The 23,625-nt window shown below is 69.8% G+C and overlaps 4 protein-coding genes across 6 annotated transcripts; 3 read left to right on the top strand and 1 right to left on the bottom strand.

Annotated features, from left to right (window-relative positions):
* The first annotated feature begins 400 nt into the window (after positions 1-400).
* On the top strand, positions 401-3,570 carry RNASEH2A (ribonuclease H2 subunit A). Of its 2 annotated transcripts, XM_052799722.1 has the most exons (8): positions 664-790; positions 923-994; positions 1,195-1,321; positions 1,783-1,870; positions 2,328-2,465; positions 2,656-2,743; positions 2,833-2,956; positions 3,365-3,570. In XM_052799722.1, the coding sequence occupies exons 1-8, from the start codon at positions 664-666 to the stop codon at positions 3,495-3,497; spliced, it is 897 nt and encodes a 298-aa protein (XP_052655682.1). In that variant the 3' UTR covers positions 3,498-3,570. The 2 variants fall into 2 exon arrangements, with proteins under 2 accessions (XP_052655681.1, XP_052655682.1); XM_052799721.1 differs by lacking the exon at positions 1,783-1,870 and having other exon boundaries at positions 401-790.
* An 857-nt stretch (positions 3,571-4,427) lies between these two features.
* Positions 4,428-16,434, top strand: MAST1 (microtubule associated serine/threonine kinase 1). Its single transcript, XM_052799139.1, is given in 28 exon segments — positions 4,428-4,587; positions 5,021-5,052; positions 5,799-5,887; positions 6,290-6,365; positions 6,582-6,660; positions 7,067-7,230; positions 7,588-7,663; positions 8,050-8,256; positions 8,769-8,870; positions 9,512-9,641; positions 9,865-9,932; positions 10,010-10,095; positions 10,185-10,393; positions 10,877-11,015; positions 11,133-11,265; positions 11,346-11,511; positions 11,849-11,950; positions 12,022-12,144; positions 12,426-12,535; positions 12,727-12,854; positions 13,023-13,031; positions 13,033-13,211; positions 13,321-13,497; positions 13,891-14,120; positions 14,475-14,597; positions 14,900-15,036; positions 15,168-15,337; positions 15,597-16,434. Coding segments are annotated over 28 exon segments (3,987 nt in total). The 5' UTR covers positions 4,428-4,548; the 3' UTR covers positions 16,301-16,434.
* A 955-nt stretch (positions 16,435-17,389) lies between these two features.
* Positions 17,390-21,025, top strand: GCDH (glutaryl-CoA dehydrogenase). Of its 2 annotated transcripts, none has more exons than XM_052799128.1 (11): positions 17,390-17,423; positions 17,615-17,702; positions 17,822-17,956; positions 18,423-18,485; positions 18,982-19,152; positions 19,434-19,563; positions 19,633-19,852; positions 19,929-20,032; positions 20,107-20,232; positions 20,319-20,479; positions 20,568-21,025. In XM_052799128.1, exons 2-11 carry the CDS (start codon positions 17,621-17,623, stop codon positions 20,657-20,659), a joined length of 1,284 nt encoding a protein of 427 aa, XP_052655088.1. In that variant the 5' UTR covers positions 17,390-17,423; positions 17,615-17,620; the 3' UTR covers positions 20,660-21,025. The 2 variants fall into 2 exon arrangements, with proteins under 2 accessions (XP_052655088.1, XP_052655089.1); XM_052799129.1 differs by having other exon boundaries at positions 17,400-17,418.
* Positions 21,026-21,087: 62 nt separating this feature from the next.
* Positions 21,088-22,992, bottom strand: SYCE2 (synaptonemal complex central element protein 2). The gene is made up of 2 exons (XM_052799137.1): positions 22,380-22,992; positions 21,088-21,613 (listed from the first exon to the last, which is right to left on the bottom strand). Exons 1-2 carry the CDS (start codon positions 22,560-22,562, stop codon positions 21,419-21,421), a joined length of 378 nt encoding a protein of 125 aa, XP_052655097.1. The 5' UTR covers positions 22,563-22,992; the 3' UTR covers positions 21,088-21,418.
* Between the last annotated feature and the right edge of the window lie 633 nt (positions 22,993-23,625).

The following is a 23,625-nucleotide window of genomic DNA, read 5'->3' as shown; positions in this document are numbered from 1 at the left end:
GTCCCCCAAACTGGGGATTCACCCGGGCGGGATATCCCCGGGATGGACTCATTTTGTGGGGGGCTGAGCCCCTGTTTTGTGCACCCCAAGCGGGGGGTGTATTGGGGGGGGAACCCCCCCTGTAACGTTTACAGGCCCCGCCGGTGCCCCCGCGTCCGAGGGGGGTCGGGGGCGTTTTGTTGTCACTGTTTATTTTTTTTGTACGTTTGTATTTAATTAATAATAATTGTAATAATGGGTCTAATTGTGCTGTGTTCTGGGGGGGGGTTCGTGTGTGTGTGTGTGTGTGTGTCCGTGTGCCCTCGCCGGCGTGTCCCGCCTCGCCCGGTGGGACCCCCCCCCCCCCCGCGGCCCCCAGAGCCCGGGGGCACCGACGTCAGCGGAAGAGGGCGGTGCCGGGGCTTTCCCCGCTGACGCAGCCATGCCCATATATGGGCAGGCGGGGGCCGTTCCGGGAACCCCCACCCGCGCTGCCCGGCACCGCCCGCCCCGGGGCGGCACTTCCCGGCCGGGACTCCCCCCCCACCCCCGCGGGACGCAGACGTCCGGGACCCCGCCGTGACCCCCGGGGGGGGCTGGTCTATGGGGGTGCCCCCTGTAACCCCTATCTCCCAGGGGGCTGTGCGCGGGCCACTCCCCTCCCAAACCCCGCCCCCCACCGCGATGGCGCTGGCGCGGCTGGAGCGGGACCCGGCGGGCGCGGGGCGGTTCGGTTCGGCCGTGCCCCCCCTCTGCCGCCACCGGCCCTGCGCCCTCGGCGTGGACGAGGCGGGGCGGGGGCCGGTGCTGGGTGAGGTCGGGGTCGGGGGGGGGTGGTCGGGGGGCGGCTGCACGTGGCGCGGCTGCGGTTTGCACTGGGCTGGGGGGGGGGGGGTGTCCTTCCTCCCGCCCCGGTCTCACCCCCCCGCGCCCCCTCCTCTAGGGCCTATGGTTTATGGGATCTGCTACTGCCCCGTGGAGAAGCTGGAGGAACTGGAGGCGCTGGGGGTGGCAGGTGGGAGCGTCTCGGGGGGGGGGGGCACTGGGAGGGGGTGTTGGGGAACCCGGGGGGGTCCTGGGGGGGGGGAGGTTTGGAGGTCCCAAGGGTGGGTTTGGGGCACGAGGGATGTTGGGGGGTCCTGGGATGGCTGGGGGTTCCTGGGGGGAGTTGGGGAGTCCGGGAGGGTCCCTCACCCTGTCCCCCCCTGCCCCCAGACTCAAAGACGCTGTCAGAGGGGGAGCGGGAGCGACGCTTTGGGCTGCTGGAGGCGGCGAGCGACATCCTGGGCTGGGCACTGCATGTGCTGCCCCCCGACCACATCTCTGCCTGCATGCAGCAGCGGTGAGACACCCCTCCCGACACCCCCAGGGCCCCCCAAACCCCACCAGGGCTCCCCCCAACCACATCTCTGCCTGCATGCAGCGGCAGTGAGACCCGCCTCCTGACACTCCCAGCGCCCCTCAAACCCCACCGGGGCCCCCCCAACCACATCTCTGCCTGCATGCAGCAGCAGTGAGACCCCCCCCGACACCCCCAGGGCCCCCCAAACCCTGCTGGGGCACCCCCAACCACATCTCTGCCTGCATGCAGCAGCGGTAAGACCCCCCAACCCCTCCCCAGGGTCCCCTAGACCCCTCTGGGACCCCCCTTGGGCCCCCCAGCACCCTTTGGGTGCCCCTGACTCCCTAAACCTGGTTCCTGCAGTCTCCATCTCCTGCCCCACCACCCCCCCAGTTCGGGGTGCTGGGGGGGTTGCTCCCCATTTGGGTTGCTGGGAGGTGACACCCCCCCGACCCCCCCAGAGCCAAGTACAACCTGAACGAGCTATCGCACGATACAGCCGTGGGCCTCATCCAGTTCGCGCTAGACTCTGGGGTGCAGGTGGCCGAGGTGGGTTTGGGGGGGCTGGAGGGTGTGGGGGCCGCCCAGGTGCAGACGGGGGAACTGGGGGGGCCCTGGGCTGAGGGTGAACCCCACCTTTCTCCTCCCTCTGTGCCTTGGTTTCCCTCACTGGGCTGAGGATTTGGGGGGAGAGTTGGGGCTCTGGAGGGGGCTCTGTGTTGCTTTGGGGTGAATTTGGGGTGTTTTGGGGGGATGCGGGGGGAGTCTGGGATTGTTTGGGGTGATTTAGGGTGGATTTTGGGGTGGCGGGTGGCTCCAGGTTGATTTGGGACTGCTTTGGGGGTGCTTTTGAGGAGGGGGGGTCAGGGTGCAGCAGAGGGTTTGGGGGGGTTGAGGAGCTTTTGCAGGGGTTTTGGGGTACTGGGGGGATGGCAGAATGGATCAAGGAGCCAGGGGTGATTTTTGGGGAGCTGGGGGTGATTTTGGGGGACCGGGGCTCCCCCAGGTGTTCGTGGACACAGTGGGACCGGCGGAGAAGTATGAGGCGAAGCTGCGGCAGCGCTTCCCGGGGCTGGAGGTGACCGTGCGCCCCAAAGCTGATGGGCTCTTCCCCGTTGTCAGCGCTGCCAGCATCTGCGCCAAGGTGGGCACCAAACACCCCCCCCCCCCCCGAAAACATACCCACCCTCCAGGGGCCATCCCCCCCAACACCCCACATCTACTCCCTCACTCTGCCCCAGACCCAGCTGCACCCTGGGCAGTGAGTTTCATGGGGGGGGCCCAGACCCCCATAATCTCTCTGGGGCCCCCCAAATCCCTCTGCTCCCCCCCAGGTGGCCCGTGACTGGGCTGTGAAGCACTGGAAGTTTGTGGAGGACCTGGAGGACATCGACCGGGACTATGGCTCAGGGTACCCCAACGGTAGGAGTGGCTGGGGGGGGGGGCACAGGGGGGTCTGGCCCCCGGGGGACCCCGATGTCCAGGTGCCCCTCATGGCTCTCCCCCCCCAGACCCCAAGACGAAGGAGTGGCTGCGGCGGCACCTCGAGCCTGTCTTTGGGTTCCCCCAGTTCGTGCGCTTCAGCTGGGGGACGGCGCAGGAGCTGCTGCAGCGCGGGGGGGTCCCCATCAAGTGGTACGAGGGGGGGGGTCCGGGGGGGATCGCACAGGGGCTGCTGCGGCTCAGGGGGATCCCATTGTGATGCTGTGGGGGGGTCTGTGGTGAAGGGGCTATGGGACGAAAAGGGGAAGGTCCCTGTGTAATTGGGGGGGGCACAAGGGGGCCCCATCTGTGCTATGGGGGGGCTGGGGGGGGACACCAGACCTGTGCAATGGGGGGGACACAGGAGGTTGTGTCTCTGCAATGGGGGGGACGAGGTTGGGGGAGTGTTCCCATGCAATGGGGGGACACCAGGGGCCCATGCACTGGTAAGGGGCACAGGGGTCCTTGCCTTGCAGTTCGGGGGGGGGGTGGGCAGAACCCCCCCCACGGACTCTGGGGTCCCCTGTGCCTCCCCTGGGGTCACTGACCTCCACCCCCCAGGGCTGATGAGGACCCCAAGCAGGACCCTACGGCCCCCCCCTCGGTGCTCTCCTACTTCGCCCGGACCCCGGCCCGGCGACCCCCCCACCGCTTCTTCCATGAGCGCAGCCTGCGGCCCCTGGCCGAGCTGTGACCCCCCCTGAAATGGGGGCCCCCAACCCCCACCCCCTAATAAAGCAAGTGGTTGGTTTTTTACAAAGAATGGCGAAAAAACCCCAAATCCACTTCTTTTTTGCGGGGGGGGGGGGCCCAGGGTAGCAACAAACCTATTTATTCCCCCTGTGAAGTTGGGGGAGTCACAGGGAAGGGGACACGGGGGGTGTCTGTACCTTTTGGGGGTCTGTGGTGTTGCAGGGTGGGGGTGCACAGACCCCATTATGCTGGAGTTTGGGGGGGGGTGTTTGGGACTCCCTGGATTTGGGGAGGGGTTGTGGCCCCCCCCATGATCATGTTGTCGTGTTGTCATGTTGTCGTGTTGTCATGTTGTCGTGTTGTCATGTTGTCGTGTTGTCATGTCATCGTCCCCCCCCGTGGGGGGAAGGGAACCCAGGTGTCTGGCCCGTGTTTCCCCCCCCCCAACTTAATCGGTCCTGGCCGGGCGCCTGGAAATCGCCATGTCCTCAATCCCGGAGGATTAGGGGTCTAATCCGGGGGGGGTACCGGGGGGTCACTGGGGGGGGGCCCTGAGCAGCCCCGCCCACACCCCCTCTTTTGGGCGCGTTTTTCGGGGGGTTACGGTGCTGTGATGTCACTAATGAGGCGGGGGAGGGGGGTCGTGGCGGGGGGGCTCTGCCGTATTGCCGAATATTAACACGGGACACACACACACGGGGGGGGGGGGGCCGGGGCGCCCCCCCCCCCCCCCCCCGAGGGGACCCCGGCGTCCGGCCTGGAGAGCGCGGCCGGTTCAGCACCGCGGACAGCGCTGGAGGGGGGGGGCGAGCCGGGGGGGGTCCTGGCAGCGCAGGGGTTAAACCCCCCCTCCCCGGGGTGGGGCCGTTCCCCCCCCTCCGGACGGCCGGGTCCCCTCGTGGGGGCGGGGCTGGGCGGGGCCGGGGGGCGGGGCGCTCCCGGGGGTCCCGCGCGGCGGAGGATGGCGGCGGGCGGCTGAGGGGGGGGGCTGCGGGCACCGGGGGCGCGGGGGGGGGGGGCCGGGACCCCCCCGCACCGGCAGCGGCGGCGCCATGGACGACTCGGGCGTGATCCGCCGGCGGCGGCTGCAGGTACCGGCGGAGGGGGGGTCGGTACCGCGCGGGGGCGGGGGTCGGTCGGTACCGGGAGGGTGGAGGCCCGGTCCGGGGGGGGGGGGCTGTACCGGGCAGGGCGGATACGAGGAGGGGGGGGGAATGCAGCCCCCGTACCGGGAAGGTCGGTTCGGGCGGCGTCAGCACCGGGGAGGGGGGTGATGCGGACCCGGTACCGGGGGGGCTGCAGGGCTGTGGGTGTCCGGGGCTGCCAGATCTGGGAGGGGGCTTCAGACATAAGGGGGCCCTGGGGGGGGAACGGAACGGGAGCCTGGGCCCCCTAGCAACGGGGCAGGGCCCGGGGTGTCCCCCCCCTCCAAGCGCTGCTGCGGGGGGTGGGGGTCTGTCCGGAGGGATCGGGGGGCTTCGGGGGGGGTCCGGGCCGCCCCCCACCCTCTGCCGCGTTTTGCAGAAGGATCTGCCGCTGCCGCGAAAGAGCAGCAGGTGAGACCCCCCCCCCATTGCGCCCCCATCGCCCCCCCATTGCGCCCCCATTGCACCCACCGCCCGGGCCCCGCCCCCGGCCCCGCCCCCGGCCCCGCCCCGCTGCAGCCGCTGCCGCCGCGTTCCCCCCCCCCCCCGCCCCGCCGAGGCGCCGCCGCCCCGGAATCCCCGGCCCCCCCCCGGGCTCTTGGACCCCCCGATGCCGATCCTGGTGGGCAGCAGCATGTTCCGCCGCACCAAGAGGTACCCGGGGCCTCGGCCTTCCTCCCCCCATCCCACCCTCATTCTCAAACTCCATCCCTTCCCCATCCCCATCCTTCATCCTCAGCCTTCATCCCTCTCCATCCCCATCCTCATCCCCTCTCCATCCTCATTCTCAGCCTTCATCCCTTCTCCATCCTCATCCCCATCCTCGTCCTCATCCTTCACCCTCGTCCTCTTTCATCCTCATCCTCACCCTTCATCTCTTCTCCTCCATCCTCCTCCCTCCTTCATCCGCATCCTCCGGCCCTCAACCCTCCTTCCTCATCCTCCATCCCCAGCCCCCCCCAGCCGCATGAGCCCGCCCATGGGCACTGCCCCCCCCACCCCCCATTCCTGCACCCCCTGGTGGGGGCTGTGGATGGCCCCCCCGGGTGCCTTTGGGTGTCATGAGCACATTCGGGTGTGAAGACACACATGGGGGGGGGAGCGTCTGTGAGGGGGGGTCCTGGCCTCCCCCCGACGGCCCCCCCACCCTCCCCCAGCTGCCGCACGAGCAACCGGAAGAGCCTGATCCTGACCAGCACCTCCCCCACCCTCCCGCGGCCCCACTCGCCGCTGCCCGGACACATCGGTGAGACCCCCAGAACCCCACTGCCCCCCAACCCCCTCCCAAGGCCCTGGAACCCCCCAGGTCCCCCCAGAAACCCCCAAAGGAGCCCATAAAGATCCAGGGATCAATAGGGCCTGCCCAAGGACCCCCCCAAAACGCTGGGATCCCCCCAAGGGACCTATTGCCCCCCCCCAGCCCCAATAACCCCACTGGCCTCCCTGGTACCTACAGGGACCCCCAAAGCATGGAGAGCCCCCCCCAGCCCCTGGGGTCCCTTCTGGCCCCCCCTTTTCCCCTGGGGTGGGTTGCATCCGTTTGGCCCTGCCCCCCCCTCTGGTGTGGGTGGGGCCTGGCAGGGCAGGGGTGTCAGGGCGGGGCAGTGGTGACATCACCTCCTTGTTCCCCCTGCCCCCCCCCCCGCAGGCAGCAGCCCCCTGGACAGTCCCCGCAACTTCTCGCCCAGCAACCCGGCCCACTTCTCCTTTGCCTCCTCCCGCCGGTAAGGGGACCCGTGCGTCCAGTGGGGGTACCCAGGCATCGGGGGGGGGGGGGGACCTGGGCATCTGGAGGGGGGACCCAGGTGTCTGGGGGGGACCCAGGCACCCAGGTGCTGATGGGGGGAGGTACCCAGGTGCCTGGGTCCCATCCCAGCTCAGGGGCGTTGGTGGGGGTCTCCTGGACACCTGGGTCCGCCGACACCCACCCCCTCCCCCAGTGCCGATGGGCGCCGATGGTCTCTGGCCTCGCTGCCCTCCTCCGGCTATGGCACCAACACCCCCAGCTCCACTGTCTCGGTGAGTCGGGGGCCCCGGAGCCCCCCACATCCAGGGGACCCACTGGGGCATCCTCCCCATGGCAGGGGGGGTGGCTGATGGGAAGGTGACTGGGGGTCCGGGGGGGGGTTGGCCAGGGGTCTGTGGGTGGGTTCTAGCACGGGTCTGGCTGTGGGCTTAGGTGTGGGTCCCACTAGTGGGGGCCTGGGGCGGGGTCGGCAGGTGGCCAGGGGTCCCCATGGGGTGCAGTGGGGCATCATGGAAGGTCCATGGGGTGCAGTTGGGGGACTATGGTGGGGCCAGCGGGTCCCCATGGGTGGCCATAGGTCCTTGTGGGGTGCCATGGGGGGGTCCATAGGGGGGCCTATGAGGATTCCTGGGGCGTGGTGGGGGTCCGCGGGGTCGGAGGGGTGATGCGGGCGCGCAGTCCTCGTGCTCGTCGCAGGAGCGCCTGCACCAGCTGCCAGCGCAGCCGACGCCGGAGGAGCTGCGTTTCCTCTCCCGCCACTTCGGCAGCTCCGAGAGCCTGGCCGAGGAGGATGGAGGGGCCCGGGGGGGGCCGGCCCCACGTCCCCGCTCACGGAGCCTCAGGTGGGGCTGGGGCACTGGGAGGGTTGGGGACCCCAAGAGGCTGGGGGGGACTCCATGGGGGAATCAGGGCACCAGGAGGCTGGGGGGCACCATGGTGTTGGGGGAGGGGAACCAGGGCTTTGGGGGGCACCATGGGGCTTGGGGACACCACGGGGGAATCAGGGCACCATGGGGTGGGAGACAGCAGGATGATGGGGACACCGTGGCCATGGGACATCAGGGAGGTGGAATGGGGACACCGTGGTTCCCCGTGGGGATGCCATGGAGGGATGCTGGGGGTCCCGCAGGTATCAGCGGTAGGGACGCTGGGGGGGGGGGATGCTGCGGGTCCCATGTGTGCCAACGGTGCCCCCCCAGCCCTGGACGCTCGCCCTCGTCCCACGACAACGAGATCGTGATGATGAACCATGTCTACAAGGAGCGGTTCCCCAAGGTGGGGCTGGGGGGATGTGGGGGGCTGGGGGAGCTATGTGGGACTGGGGGAGGACATGGGGTCTTGGGGGGTTCTGGTGGGGGGGGGCTATGGGTGTTGGGGAGTTACGGAACAGCTCTGGGGGGGGTCTCGGGCAGCTAATGGGCACTGAGGGAGGATATAGGGTCTTGGGGGGGTCCTGGCAGGGTTATGGAGGTCTTGGGGTGTTATGAGGTATCTAGGGGGGATCATGGGGGCTCTGAGGTTCCTGGAGGGGAGGTGCGACAGCTCTGGGGGGTCTGGGGTGGCTGTGGGGCACTGGAGGAGGTTATGGGGTCTTGGGGGGCCCCAGGGGGCTGTGGGGGGTGTCGGGAGCCGTGGGCAGCACGTCCACCTGGGTCCCGCAGGCGACGGCACAGATGGAGGAGCGGCTGGAGGAGTTTGTGCGGGGCTGCGGCCCCGGGGGGACGCCGCTGGCCGATGGTGCCCTCAGCTTCATCCAGCACCAGCTGGTCGAGCTGGCGCGTGACTGCCTGGCCAAGGCCCGGCACGGCCTCATCACCGCCGGCTACTTCTACGAGCTGCAGGAGAACATGGAGCGGCTGCTGCAGGACGTGAGCCACAGCACCCAGTAGGGCCCAACAGGACCCATTGGCACCCAACGGGGCTCAGTGACACCCAATGGGGCCCAAAGGGACCCATCAGGGCCCAATGGTGCCCAGCAGCGCCCAACAGAGCCCAACATGGACCCAACAGGGCCCACTGCAGACCCATTGGCACCCAACGGGGCCCAAAGAGGCTCAGTGACACCCAACAGTGCCCCAAGGGACCCAACAGCACCCAGCTGGTCCCGGTGGAGCCCAATGGCACCCTCAGCACCTAATGGGGATGCACCCGGGCCATACAGGGCCCAATGGGAACCTTCAGCACCCAAGGGCACCCAATGGGACCCAACAGGATTCCCCAAGGACCTGGTGGGACCCTGCTGGACCTAATGAGACCCAAGGGGATGCCCCGGGGCCCATGGGACCCCCCCAGGGCCCAACAGGACCCTATGTGACTCCCCAGCATACCCCGACCCCCAGGTCCCCTGGGATCCCCTGACCCCTTTGCGTTCCCCCTCCAGGCCTACGAGCGCTCGGAGTCGGAGGAGGTGGCCTTCATCACCCAGCTGGTGAAGAAACTCCTCATCATCATCTCCCGCCCTGCCCGGCTGCTCGAGTGCCTGGTGAGTCCCCCGGGACCCCCCCCCCATCCCCAGGGGACCCAGGCATCCAGGCCCTGTGACAGCCCCCCCAGCATCCCCCCCCCCCCCCATCCCATTTTGCACCATCCCAACTGTCCAATCAGACGAAGCCCTTCCGGTCACCCTGACAACGCCCTGGCCAATCCCTGCGCACGGCCAATGGGGAGGCAGGACTGTTGTTGCCATGGTGACGGCCGTGTTGCCGGGGCAGCGCCATGGCAACGGCGCATCCCGGGGACCACCGAGACAAAGGCGGGAGGGGCCGGGGGGGCCACACGCGTGTGCACTCACCTGTGACTGTCGGTGCACGCCGGCACACGCGTGCTCATCCGTGTGGTCTGGCAAGTGTGTGCGTGTGTCGGTGCAGGCGCAGCGACAGACGTGTACACACGCGTTTGGGCTCAAACGTGCACATGCGCACATGTCCTGGTGCACACGCGTGTCCTGGTGTGCGCACACACATGAGTCACACACGCTCTCACACGCGTGCAGACCCATGTGCACCAGCACATGCCCCCACTGTCTGCTGGTGCACCGCACTGTGCTGGTGCACGTCCCTGTGTGCACGTGTGTGACGATGCGTGTCCCCCCATGCACACACGTGCTGGGGCGTGTTGGTGCAGGAGTTCGACCCGGCCGAGTTCTACCAGCTGTTGGCGGCGGCAGAGGGCCAGGCCCGCGAGGGGCTGCTGAAGGCCGACATCCCTCGCTACATCATCGGGCAGCTGGGTCTGGCACGGGACCCCTTCCCCGGTACACGCGGTGTGCGAGCGGCCGCGGGGCAGGCACGGGGTTTGCACATGCCTGTGGGGGCATGCACACACATGTGGGAGCATGCAAGGGGCATGCACGTGTGTGGGAGCATGCACGGGGGGCGCGTGCTGGAGGGCTGCATATGTGGGGTGTTGTATACCGGGGGTGCACACGTGTGACACCCCATGTCCCCGCACATGTGTTACACCCTGTGTCCCTGCAGACGTGGTGCATCTGGAGGAGCCCGACAGCGGCGGGAGCAACACGCCGGAGCCCGAGGAGGGGGCTGAGGTGGGCACCGGGGCAGGGTCCCTGTGTGTCCCTCCCTGTGTCCCCCTGTGTCCCCGTGTCACCCCACGTCCCCCCAGGGCCGCAGCGCTGTCCCCAGGGCAAAGAAGCCGCCGGGCGAAGGCGACTTCGAGACCATCAAACTCATCAGCAATGGCGCCTACGGGTGAGCGGCCCCAGATGCCGGGGTCCCTGTGGGGGGGGTCCCGGACACCGGGGTCCCCGTCGCGGCATGACGTGCGGCTGTGCCGGCAGGGCGGTGTACCTGGTGCGGCACACGGCCACGCGCCAGCGCTTCGCCATGAAGAAGATCAACAAGCAGAACCTGCTGCTGCGCAACCAGGTGGAGCAGGCGTTCGTGGAGCGCGACATCCTCACCTTCGCCGAGAACCCCTTCGTCGTCAGCATGTTCTGCTCCTTCCAGACCCGCCGCCACCTCTGCATGGTCATGGAGTACGTCGAAGGTGGGCACGGGGCCGACGGGTGTCGCGGTACGGGACTGAGCATCGCGATACAGGGCTGGGCATCGTGATACTGGGCTGGATGTTATGGTATGGGTCTGGGCATCGTGATACAGGTCTGGGTGCCGCAGTACAGGGCTGGGCATCGTGATAGAGAGCTGGGCTTTGTGATATGGGGCTGGGCATCATGATGTGGCGCTGGGTGGTACGATGAGGGGCTGGGCATTGCAATACAGGGTTATGTGTCATGATATGGGGCCAGGCATCACAATATGGAGCGGGGCATTGTGGTACAGGGCCGGGCAGTGCAGTGTGGGGTGGTTTGTGTCACGACAGAGTGGTTTATGTCACGATGGGGCGGTTTTACGTCCTGCCACAGTGTTTTACATCTGTGTGGGTGCTCTGTGTCCCGCTCGGATGTGCTGGATGGTGGTGGGTGATGCTGTGATGCATACTGCTGTGTCCCCCCATGTCCCCCCATCCCAGGCGGGGACTGTGCGACACTGCTGAAGCACATCGGGGCGCTGCCGCTGGAGCTGGCCCGGCTCTACTTTGCCGAGACCGTCCTGGCCCTCGAGTACCTGCACAACTATGGCATCGTCCACCGGGACCTCAAGCCCGACAAGTATGCCTGGAGACTGGGGTCCCCCAAGGCCAGGGCGGGGGGAACGACACCGGTCTGGGGGAGGGCCGGGGGGATGCCGGACACCTGGGTCCCCGCCGGACGCCTGGGTCCCCGCAGCCTGCTGATCACCTCGCTGGGCCACGTGAAGCTGACGGACTTTGGGCTCTCCAAGATGGGGCTGATGAGCCTCACCACCAACCTCTACGAGGGCCACATGGAGAAGGATGCCCGCGAGTTCCGCGACAAGCAGGTGGGTGGGGCCGGGTGGGGCCATTGGGGCGGGGCCGTTGGGGTGTGGTGGGGCGTGGCCGACCCTGCCCCTGCCCCCAGGTGTGCGGCACCCCCGAGTACATCGCACCTGAGGTGATCCTGCGGCAGGGCTATGGGAAGCCGGTGGACTGGTGGGCAATGGGCATCGTCCTCTACGAGTTCCTGGTGGGCTGCGTCCCTTTCTTTGGGGACACCCCCGAGGAGCTCTTCGGGCAGGTCATCTCCGGTATGGGGACAGACGCATGGCGGGGGGGGGGACGGGACATGAGGGGACAGGGCAGGTCATCTTGGGGACGGGGATGCAGGGGGGACACGGGGCAGGTCATCTTGGGTACAGGGGGGACACGGGGATGGGGCAGGTCATCTCTAGTACAGGGATGGGGACATGGGGGGACACAGGGACACGGGGATGGAGTAGGTCATCTCGGGTATGTGGGGATGGGGGCATGGGGACAGGGCAGGTCATCCCTGGTTCAGGGATGGGTAGGGGGAAATGGGGACATGATGGGGCTGGCAGCCATGACCCTGTGCTCTCATGTCCCCCTCTGTCCCCACCACGTCAGACGAGATCCTGTGGCCGGAGGGGGACGAGGCGCTGCCCCCTGATGCCCAGCACCTCATCTCCTGCCTCCTGCAGCCCGACCCCCTGCGTCGCCTCGGGGCTGGTGAGACCCCCCCCGCCCCTGCCCTCCCCCCTGGGCTCCTGCCCCCACTGACCCCATCCCTGTCCCCGCAGGGGGGGCACAGGAGGTGAAGGCTCATGGCTTCTTCGCGGCACTCGACTGGACAGGGCTGCTGAGGCAGAAAGCTGAGTTTGTGCCGCATCTGGAGTCTGAGGAGGACACCAGCTACTTCGACAGTGAGGGACCCCCGGGGCACCCCTGGGAACACCTCGGGACCCCTTCAGGACCCCCAACCCTGGGACCACCCCACATTCCCTCCCAGGGGTCACCCCCTTGGCACCCCACACACCCCCCAGGACTTCCAGCCAGGGACAACCCCTCAGGGGACCTTCTAGCCCCCCCACACTCATGGGTCCCTGGGAGGGCCCCCTCTATGGTTCCTCACCCCTGGGCCCCCCTGGGGTCACCCTACAGGACCCCCCACCCCATGTTCCCCCCTCACCCCTGCCTCCTGCAGCACGCTCAGACCGGTACCCCCACGTCACCTCCTATGAGGATGAGGACACGACGGAGGATGAACCCGTGGAGATCCGGCAGTTCTCATCCTGCTCCCCCCGCTTCAGCAAGGTGGGGGGACGGGGTGGTACGGAGGGGTGGGGACGCGCAGTGATGGGCTGGGATAGGGGGACGTGGGGACGCACAGGACCTCGTGTGGCCCCGTGCAGTGCAGGCTCCTCACACACAGCCCCGTGCAAATCCTCATGCAACCCCCGTGCCAAGCCTGGTGCAAGCGGGTGTGAGGTAGTGCTGGTGCGCAGGTGTACAGCAGCCTGGAGCAGCTCTCGCAGCAGCAGGAGCCGAAGGCGGCCAAGGGGCGTCCGCGGGACGAGGGGAGACGCGATGGCTTCGCCCGTGACCGCGGCTGGCGCACGGCCTCGCCCGAGCTGTGAGTGCCCGTGCTGGGGTCCCTGGGTGGGGGTCACGCCTGGGTCCCCAAGGTGGCGGGCAACACCTGGGTCCCCTGGGGTCTGCCCGAATGCCTGCTTCCCCCAGAGGGGGGTGTGTGTGTGGGTGTAGTTGTCAGAACCCCCCCCAAACGCCTGGGTCCCCGCAGGAAGCGCCCGTCGGCAGCTGAAGGGCCCCCCGCCGAGGGTGAGGGCAGCCCCCCCCCGGGTGCCCGTCGCCGCTTCTCGGCACTGCTGGAGCCGGGGCGCCCTGGGGCCCCCCCCGAGGAGCGGCCGCCCCCCCCGCAACGGGGCCCCCCCCCGCGATGGACCCACAGATGGACCCAGTGAGGAGCCAGGTCAGTCCTGGACATCGGGGTCCCTGGTGAGGGGTGGGGGGGTCCTGGACGCCTGGGTCCCTGGTGGGGGGTTCCAGACACCTGGATCCTCACCAGTCCGTCCCCCCAGGGGAGCGAGCGCCACGGGCTGGGGACCTGCCCCCACCCCGGGCTGAGCTGGGGCTGCGGCGGCCGCGGCACCCGGGGGTGGCCCCTGAGGCAGGGGGTGACAAGCGCAGCCCCCGTGGCCCCGGGAAGGTCACCAAGTCAGCGTCGGCCACTGCTCTCTCCGTCATCATCCCCAGCGGTGGGTGTCACCCCAGGGACCCCAGCCCACCCTCCGGGACCCCCCCATTCCCTTGGCCCCCCTCTCCCCCCCCCAAGGGTCACCTGGGTCCCCATGGGTGGTGTGGGTCCCTAGGGTGCCTGGGTCCTAAAGGGTGGGGGGGGGGTGGCAGGGGTCCCCTGGACACCTGGGTCCCAAGGGTGGGGGATCCCTGGTCCCCTGTGTCCCCCCGGGGGGTGGTGGGTGGGTGAGGGTGCCTGTGGATGCCTGGGTCCCCATGGGGGGTGGGGGGCTGGGGGCCTCCCCTGGGTGCCTGGGTCTCTGTGGGTGGTGGGACCCCAGTCCCATGGGTGGGGGGCAGTGGGTGCCCCGGATGCCTGGGTCCGTGGGTGTGGTGCCAGCGGGGGGGCGCAGGGGAGGCGCCTGGCTCCTCGCCCCTGGGCAGCCCCATGTCCCCGCGGTCGCTGTCCTCGGACCCGTCCTCGCGGGACTCGTCCCCGGGGCGGGAGCTGGCCCCGGCGGTGGCTGCCCCCCGCTCCCCCATCGCCATCCCCCGCCCCGGCAAGAAGTTCGGCTTCACCCTGCGTGCCATCCGCGTCTACCTGGGGGACAGCGACATCTACAGCGTCCACCACGTCGTCTGGGTCAGCGGGATGGGGGGACGTTGGGGGACACGGGGACATGGAGGGATGTGGGGGGGACATCAGCAGTGCCCACCACATCGTGTGGGACAGCAAGGGACGGGGGGACACAAGGGAGGATTGTGGGGTGGGGACATCGGGGACATGGGGGGGGACAGGGGGATGTGGGGACGGGGACACGCACAGAGACCACCATGTTGTCAGGGGCGGTGGGGATGGAGGGATGTGGGGGGACAGGGGGGCTGTCTGCAGCATCTGCTGTGATGTCTGGGTTGGGGAGCACAGGGGGACATGGCGGGGGGGGCTTGGGCATCGTGGCCCCGGTGCATTGTGGGTAATGGTGCGTTGTGGGTGCAGCACGTGGAGGAGGGGGGCCCAGCGCAGGAGGCAGGGCTCTGCGCCGGTGACCTCATCACCCACGTCAATGGGGAGCCTGTCCATGGGCTGGTGCACACCGAGGTCGTCGAACTCATCCTCAAGGTCAGGGGTCATGAGGGGTCATGGGGTCACAGGGTAGAGGGTCATGGGGGTTGTGGGCATGTGGGGGTCACACGAGTGAGAGGTTGTGGTGGGGTCATGGGTCACATCAGGGTCATAGGGTTGCTAGGAGGTCAGAGTGGGGTCATGGGGGGGTCATGGGTCACGGCCAGGTTGGGGGTCCTGGTGGGGTCACAGCAGGCTCCTGGGTCACGGTGGGGAGGTGGGTGCTGGCAGGGGGGTGGGCCCCGGGTCCGGGCGTGGCAGGGCGTGGCAGGGCGTGGCAGTGACCCGCTGTGCGTCAGAGCGGGACGAAGGTGCTGGTGACAACGACGCCGCTGGAGAACACGTCCATCCGCCTGGGCCCCGCGCGGCGCCGCAGCGCCCGGGCTAAGATGGCGCGGAGGAACCGCCGGGGCGGTGCCGGGGGCGGCCACGAGAGGTGGGGACGGAGGGGGGTAACTGGGGGTAACTGGGGGGGGGGGGGGCTCGGGGGCGGGGCCGGGTGTGTGGGTGGAGCAGGGGGCGGGGGCGGGGCCCGGCCGCCGCAGTGACTCTCCTCCCCGCCGGCAGGCGGCGCAGCGCGCTGTTCCGGCACCTGGCCCGACAGGCGTCGCTGCTGCACACGAGCCGCTCGCTGACGTCACTGAGCCGCTCGCTCTCCTCCTCCGACAGCCTGCCCGCCTCCCCCACCCACGCGCGCGCGCGGGACCCCGCCCTCCCGCCGCGCGCCGCCGAGACGGGTACGCGCCGCCATGGCAACGGGGCGGGGCGAGCGAGGGGGCGGGGCCACGGGAAGGGGGCGGGTCGGGGCTACGGTGGCCGTGAGGGGCCGGGGCCGGGGCAGGGCGGTGGGGGAAACGGGCGCTACGGTGAGCCGCAAAGGGACGGCGGCAGGGGCGGCCGGGCGGGCGCTCCGCGGCCCCGGGGTCTCCCCCGAACCCGGTCGCGGCGGGAGGCCCCGGCCCCGCGGCCGGCTCTGACCCGCCGCCGCCGGCGCAGGGGCCTCCCCGCCCAGCAGCTCGCCGGGCTCCAGCGCGCCGCCCTCGCCGGCGCCGGCCGGGCCCCACCTGCGGCCCAGCTCGCTGCAGGGCCTCTCCCCGAAGCTGCAGCGGCAGTACCGGGCAGCGCGCTGCAAGTCGGCCGGCAGCATCCCGCTCTCGCCGCTGGCCCACACGCCCTCGCCGCCCGCCGCCTCGCCCCCCGCCTTCCCCGCCAAGCTGCACCCCAAGGCCGCCGAGTCGCCCCGCCTGGCCCGCCGGGGCCCCCCCGAGAAGGCGGCGGCGGCCGCGCCCCGCAAGCACGGCCTGGAGGCCGCCCGCAAGGACTTCCCGGCCGAGCCGCCGCTGCAGAGCCTGGCCGAGTGGGACGGGGAGAGCCCGGCCGAGGGGCCGCCCCCCGCCGCCCCCGCCCGCCGCCTCGGCCGCCAGGAGCTGCCGCTCCTGCTGGGGGGCCCCCCCGGCGCCGAGGCCGCCCCCGCGGGGGGCGAAGAGCCCGAGCGGGGGGCGCGGGGCCCCCCCAAGGCGCTGAGCCCTGTGCAGGAGCACGAGCAGGCCCGGCGGGGGGGGCGCCCCGGGGGGCCCCCCCGTGCCCATCGTGGTGGTGGGGCCCGGCGCGGCCCCCGGGGACGCGGCGCTGGGGCCCCCCCGGAGCGCCGGCCCCCCCCCCCGGCCGCTGAGCTTCCCCCCTGCCGCGGCTGTAAATAGGGGGGGACCCCCAGGCATGCAGGGCCCCCGCCTGCCTCGGCCAGGGAAGCGGCTTGCAGCCCCCCCCCCCCCCCGGCACCTCCCCGCGTACGCGAAGGGTTAATACTGTGACACCCCCCCTCGCCCCCCCCGGTGTGATGTCATCGGCCCGGCAGCCCCCCCCGCCCCTGCCTTGGGGTGTCTCCCCCCCCTCCCCCCACCACAGTTTCCCTTTTGCCCCTGGTTCTTGCCCCACTGATGTCACAGCGGTGATGTCACAGATGGGGTGGGAGGGGTGAGGGCACAGCTCTGATGTCACTCGGGGAGGGGGAGCCGTGACATCACAGTGGCAGCAGCCACTGGGGAGTGAAAGTGATGCCACAACTGGTGCCGGTGGAGTGGTGATGTCACAGCTACAGTGTCGGTGGTGGTGGTGTGGATTTGATGATGTCACAGTTACGGTGTCCCTGATGGTGTAGGAGTGGTGATGTCACAGTTATCATGTAACAGGGGTGCTGCTGTCACACCTCTGATGTAACCGAAGGTGTGGGAATGGTGTGTGTCACAGCTGTGGTGACAGTGGGGTGGGGGCAATGACTGGTGTCGAGCGGTGATCTCGCCGCCGTGAGGTCACCGAGTGGGGCTGGCGCGTCCCAGGTACGCAGTGATGTCACACTACAGCAACTGGCATCACTGCAAGGGCCGGCCAAGCAGGTGACTTCACCACCCCCCCGTGACATCATCACCCCCCCATTCTCGCTATGCAAACGCCCCGCCCCCGGGACAGGGGGGGCCGGGGGGGCCCGGGGACCAATAAAGCCTGTACAGCACCGACCCCACGACGTGTGCCTCCGTGGGGACGGGGTGGGGGGGGGGTCACGAGACGTCATCGCGCCGCGGCCGCAGTCCTGGGGACCCCCCGGGCCCCCGAAATCCCCCAACTCCCCCCGCTCCCCCCAGCTCTGTCCGGACGGTGGTCTGGGGGTCCCGCAGCCCTGGGCCCCACCCCGGAGCCCGGGCAGGCAAGAGTTAACGTCACGCCCCTCGTCACGCCCCACCCCACCCCCCGGGACGTCACGGCCGAGGGCTCCTCCGGGCCGTTCCGGGCTCCTCTGGGCCCGTTCGCCGCCGCCGAGCTCGTACGGTGCGGGGGGGGCCTGTGGCCGTTGGGGGGGTCGGGGTCAGCTGGGGGGGCGGGGGCAGCAGAGGGGTCCTTGGGGGGGCCCTGGGGGTGTTTAAGGGTCTTGGGGATCTCTAGGGGAGTGGTTGGGGGGGTCCCTGGGAGGGGGGCAGTTGGGGGTCCCTGGACCAGCTGCCGTGTCCGTCCCCCCCCAGGCCCCCATGGCGCTGCGACTCGCCGCCCCGCTGCTGCGCCTGGTCCGGACCGGAGTCCGCTGGGGGGGCACGGCCCCCCCGTCGCAGGGTGAGTGGGGACAGGGGGCTGAGACCCCTAGCTGCCTCCCCCTCCCGGCCCCCTCGCTGCTGGGGGGGCACATGTGTGGGTCGGCCGTAGGGCTGGTGCTGACTCCCCCCCAGCTGCAGCCGCCTTCGACTGGCGGGACCCGCTGGGGCTGGAGGAGCTGCTGGCCCCCGAGGAGCGGCTGCTGCGCGACGCCCTGCGCAAGTACTGCCAGGAGCGGCTGCTGCCCCGTGTGCTGCACGCCAACCGCCACGAGGGTACCCGGACACCCCCCCCCCCCCGACCTCCCCGGCTCCTCAACTCCGCCCCAAACCCCAGAATCCTCCCCCGTGTCCTCAAATACCCCGAGAACCGCTCTCCACCCCCCCCCCGACCCATCTCCTCCATTTCTCCCTTGGTGACCACACCCCCCCCAGCACCCCAGGGTACCCCCTTGGCACCCCTGTGACCCCTCTCAGATACTTCCCATTACACCCAGGCACCCTCCAAATACCCCCAGGATGCCCCCTGCACCCCCGAGATATACCCTTGCTCTCCCCGGCACCCCCTAATACCCTCTAATCCTCCCCAGCACCCCCTAACATGTCCCTGCTACCCCACCCCACCCCCCCGAGCACCCTCCCTGCAGGGCCAAGGGTGGGAGCAGGGGTGTGGGGACCCTCCAGCCCCACTGCCCCCACCCCATCTCAGCCACCCTCACGCCCCACTGTGCACCCCCCCCAGTCTTCGACCGGGAGATCGTGTCCGAGATGGGGGCACTGGGTGTGCTGGGCCCCACCATCAAAGGTGAGTGAGGGGCGATGGGGGAACCGGGACCCTCTGGGGGAGACTTTGGGGGAGCTGTGGGGTCACTGAGGGGGGAGTTCAGGTCCCCGTAGAGACAGCAAGGGAGCTGGGGGGCTACAAGGGGTGGATGTAGGGGGCCAGGGGTCCCCCTTGGGGTTACTAGGGTGTTATTGGGGGGGTCCAGGGTGCCATGGGGGAGTGTTGAGACCCCTGGGGAGGGGCTGGGGTGTCCCCCGGGGCAACAAGAGGGTTTGGAGGGGCTGAGGAAAGCGGTGGTCCTCCTTGGGGGTGTCTTGCAGTGGGGGGGGGGGGGCAGGGTCCTCACATGGGGGTAGAGGGTGGTTCCTGGGGGGGGGGCAGAGGGCCGTAGGGGACAGGGGGAGCCGTGCTGGGATTCCTCGGGTTGGGGGGGCCCAAGGGTCTCTGTGGGGCAACGCTGTCCCCAGGGTACGCCTGGGGGGGCCCGGGGTTCTCCGTGGGGTGATGCTGTCCCCAGGGTACGGCTGTGCGGGCACCACCTCAGTGGGCTACGGGCTGGTGGCGCGAGAGCTGGAGCGGGTGGACAGCAGCTACCGCTCGGTGCTGAGCGTCCAGTCCTCCCTTGTCATGCACCCTATCCTGGCCTACGGGACCCCTGCCCAGCGGGACCGCTTCCTGCCCCCCCTGGGTGAGACCGGCACTGGGGGTGGACATGAGGCGAGGGGGGACACTGGGCTGGGATGGGGGATACTGGGGCAGAAGGGGGGGGGTTGTGGGGCAGGTGGGGGGCTGTGGAGCAGAAGGGGGGTCTGTGGGGCAGGTGGGGGGCTATGGGGTTCCTGGGGGTCCCCCTGACACCACCCCACCACACGGGGAGCTGCTGGTAGAGCCCAGCCACAGGAGCCACCTGGGCAGGGGGGGCCATGGGGGGCCATGGGGGTCCCGGGATCCCCCTGACGCCTCCCCCAGCACGGGGGGAGTTGCTGGGGTGCTTCGGGCTGACAGAGCCCAACCACGGGAGCGACCCGGGGCGCATGGAGACGCGGGCACGCTATAACCCTAGCACCAAGACCTACACGCTGCGGGGCTCCAAGACCTGGTGAGTCCTGAACCATGGGGGGATGGGGACCCCCCAACACGCCCCCCCTGACACCCCCCCCTTGCCCAGGATCACCAACGCGCCAGCGGCCGACCTGTGCCTGGTGTGGGCGGTGTGCGAGGAGGATGGGCGGGTGCGGGGGTTCCTGCTGGAGCGGGGCATGCCTGGCCTCAGCACCCCCAAAATCGAGGGCAAGTTCTCGCTCCGCGCCTCTGCCACCGGTATGATCTTGATGGATGACGTGGAGGTGCCAGAGGAGAACCTGCTGCCCCACGCTGATGGCCTGGCGGTAAGAGGGGGCATGGCGAGGGTGTGGGGGGGCCCTGCCATGGGATGGGGACCCCGGTGACGCTCACTCGCCCCAGGGCCCCTTCGGCTGCCTGACCCACGCTCGCTACGGCATCGCCTGGGGCGCACTGGGCGCTGCCGAGGCCTGCCTGGAGACGGCGCGGCAGTACGTCCTCGACAGGTAACGCTGGGGCCGAGGGGTGCCCCGGGGGGGTCTCACCTGTCCCCTGGCCCCACCGCCCCCCTCTGCCACAGGAGCCAGTTTGGGGGGCCGCTGGCACGCAACCAGCTGGTGCAGAAGAAGCTGGCGGACATGGTGACAGAGATCGCCCTGGGGCTGCAGGCCTGCCTGCGCCTCGGCCGCCTCAAGGACGAGGGCAGGTGGGTGCTGCTGCAGGGGGCCTGGAGCCGGGGGGGGGGGTCTGGCAGTGGTGGCAGGGGGGGTGTCAGCGTCCCTGTCCCCACAGGGCGGCCCCTGAGATGGTGTCAATGCTGAAGCGCAACTCATGTGGGAAGGCGCTGGCCATCGCCCGGGAGGCACGGGACATGCTGGGGGGGAACGGCATCTGCGACGAGTACCACGTAATCCGGCACCTGATGAATCTGGAGGCCGTCAACACCTACGAAGGTACCGCCATGCCGGGCAGGGGTGTGGGGTCGTGCCAGCACCGGCACCGCCGGACGCCCCCGAGGCCTGGCTGCTCCCTTGCCCACAGGCACGCACGACATCCACGCACTGATCCTGGGCCGAGCCATCACCGGCATCCAGGCCTTCGCCCCCAGCAAGCCGCCGGCACCGCGGGGCTAGTGGGGGAAGACAGTGCTCAGCACCGCACTGGCGGCATGTGGCTGTGACGCTCTGCGGCATGACTGGCCTCGTGCTGCCGCTGGCGGGGCCAGGACGTCACCCGTGGGGGAAGCATCCGCTCCTCGCGGGGAAGGACTTGAGGAGGCAGCGCCAATGACTGGACCCATGTCACTGATGGGACTCGGTGTTGCTGACTGGACAAGGTATTGCCGAACAGACCCACTGTCACTGACAGGACTTCGTGTCACCGATGGGACCTGGCATCCCGGTTGTGCTGGGCTCTGCCGCAGAGCCTCTTGGCCAGTGAACTGCCCCAGTGCCTTTGCTGTCCTCGTGGCCACTCGTCAATAAAAGGTGGAAAAGCCACCCCACGCCAGCCTCCGTTCATGAGCGTGAGCCTCATCACCATTAATTAACCCACCAGGACACAGCTCCGCCACTGGGAGGGGGTCCTGCTTCAGCACATGCTGTGCGCGGCCGGGTTTGCCCCGGCAAGTGGCCAGAAGCGAGCGGGCGGCAGAGCCCTAGCAGCCCCCTGGATTCAGCCTTTGGGGTTTTTGCTCTTTTTATTTGTGCTAAACCCGAACACCAACAGCAACAGAAAAGCCCTTTTGGGCCAGTCGCCCTTTCCCGCTTGCAGCCGCCCTGGCACAGCAGCAGTGGGCAACACAGGCCCCACTCGCAGGGCAGGCGGGCTGCCGCAGGGCCGGGGGGGGCTCCTGCGGGTTTGGGGGGGCCTCTGTGCATTTGAGGCCCTGCTCAGGTCTCGGGCTGCAGGCAGAGGTCGTGGTAGGCTGCCTCCACGGTGCGGCAGACCTGCCGGAGCTCGGCCTCAGCCTGCCCCACCCGTTCCATCACCTCTGCTAGCTCCTGCAGCCGCTCCTGGATCAGCTCGTTGTGGAGGCCGTAGAGGTGGAAGAGCCGCTCCTCCAGCTGCTCTGCCAGGCCCGAGACCTGCCGCGCCGGGGCAGAAAACGGGGGAAATGGCTCTTGCCGTGGTGTGGGGGTGGGCAGCGTTGCTGGCACGGCCGGCACCCGGCTGCCATCCCCAGAGGGGGGTGGCAGCTGCGGCCGCCCGGGCTGGCGCAGCTCCCGGCCTGGCTTGGCTGCTGCCGCTGCCAGCTGCGCCCACGGTAGCCGGAGAGCCGACCACAGTAGCCATCAAGTGCTGGGTCACTGCAGGCCGCAGCTGCCAAGGCCAGGCTGCCATCTGTGTGTGGGCCTGCGGGAGCCTCCCCTCCTGCCCTGCCGGCATGGCCCCCCCGGCTGCAGGGACGCCAGCGGGAGCAAAGTCCGGCACGGTGCGCAGCCAAGCGAGGACGCCAAGGGCAGCCAGCGGCTGTGCAGGGACGGGGGAGACATTGGTGTCCCCTCCGCTCCCCAAAGTGGGGCTGGAGGCAGCTGCAGCTGCCCCAGAAGGGGCTGGGGCGCTTCCCCCACCACAGCAGCAAGCACCGGTGCATACAGCACACCAGGCTCTGCAGCTGGCGCCGGTGCCCTGCGAGAGGCTGCTCGCACGGCGCTCCCTCCCCATGACACCTCGTCTCACCGCCCCCCAGCCTGCCGCTAATTCGGGCAGAATAATGCGATTAAACGCGTCAAGCAGAGACCGCATGGCTGTGCAGCCCTGCTCAGCAGCAAGGGGCTGGCGTGGGCTGGGGTCTCCTCACCCACCGCTCCCCCCTGCACCAGCAGCCCCCCGCCGCTCCCTGGCCCCCACCTTCAGCAGCAGGCTCTCCCTGAAGCTGCTCATCACGGTGTGGTCCTCCTTGCGGCTGTCGTTCACCCTGTCGATCAGCTGCTGCGTGCGCTGCTGCAGGCCCCCGACGCTGGCATCTAGCGCCGCGAAGTACCGGGAGGCCTGGCCGTCCAGCGCTGCTTCCGTGCTGGGCCGGGGGGCCATGGGCAGCACCTCCGTCCTCGGCCAAAACACAGGACCCGCGCATCAGGGGCACGCACCCCACGGGGATGGGGCCGTGCTCTGCCCTGTCCAGGGAGGGGACAGCCTGCCCGGCTGGTCACATTAATTGGGAAACATTGGGAACCCCGCTAATGAATGTGGCTGCTCGTGGACAGGGGGATGTGTGTGTCACCCAGGACACCCCTCGCTGCACTGCCTGTGGGGTTGTCACTCCCTGTATGCTCTTTTTTCACCAACTTAGGTCAAAACTGTGAGGCAACGGAGAGCGGAAAATGTGTTACCTGTTGGGGTCTTCGCTGGGGGGCTCGTCTCTGCCCAGCCCTACGAAGGGGCTGTCACCTGCCGCCGCCTCCGGCTCGGGCCCCTCGTGCTCCTTTCGCGACATACCCACCCTGGGGGGCAAGCGGCCGTCGGGGACCGGGGGCCGGGGCACAGCCAGGTTCGGCGGGGTCGCTGGGTGGGGAAGGACCCACCTGGCTCCAGTGCCGCTGCTCGGGGCCTATGCTCAGCCCCAGGGGGGGTCCCACTGCCGCGACTGGGGACCCGGGGGGACGGCTAGGGAAGTGGGGCCCGGGGCGGAGGGGCCAGGCACCGGACCGGGGACCCGCGCTGGCCGGCGCCCGGGGAAGGTGAAGCGAGACCCGCAGCCGCCCCTCACGGCGCTGAGGAGAGCACGGTGGGCGGGGTCTCGGTGGGCGACGGGCACCTGCGCCGGCCAATCGGCGCCCGCCTGGGCGACGGGGGCGGCCAATGAAAGGCGGCGCGGGAAAAGGCGGGAAGGGCCGGGCCGGGCGCTGAGGAGACGGAGCCGCGATGGCGCCGGGAGACGGTACGGGCGGGGCTGCACCGGGGGGCGGCCTGTGTGTGGGGGGGGGATGCCGGTTGAGGAGCGAGCAGGTGCCCCGGCGTGGGGCCGCCGGGCTGAGGCACCCCGGAGGGTCGTGGGGAGCCGCGGTCACGGCCGCGGGGCTGGAGCATCTGTGGGTGCGGCTCCTTTCAGAGCTGTGTGAGGCTGCGGGGCCCCCGGGGAACAGCGAACCCGCCC

Source organism: Harpia harpyja, chromosome 10 (genome assembly GCF_026419915.1).
Source record: "Harpia harpyja isolate bHarHar1 chromosome 10, bHarHar1 primary haplotype, whole genome shotgun sequence".
NCBI lineage: Eukaryota > Metazoa > Chordata > Aves > Accipitriformes > Accipitridae > Harpia > Harpia harpyja.
This window is presented reverse-complemented; position numbering and strand designations above follow the sequence as displayed.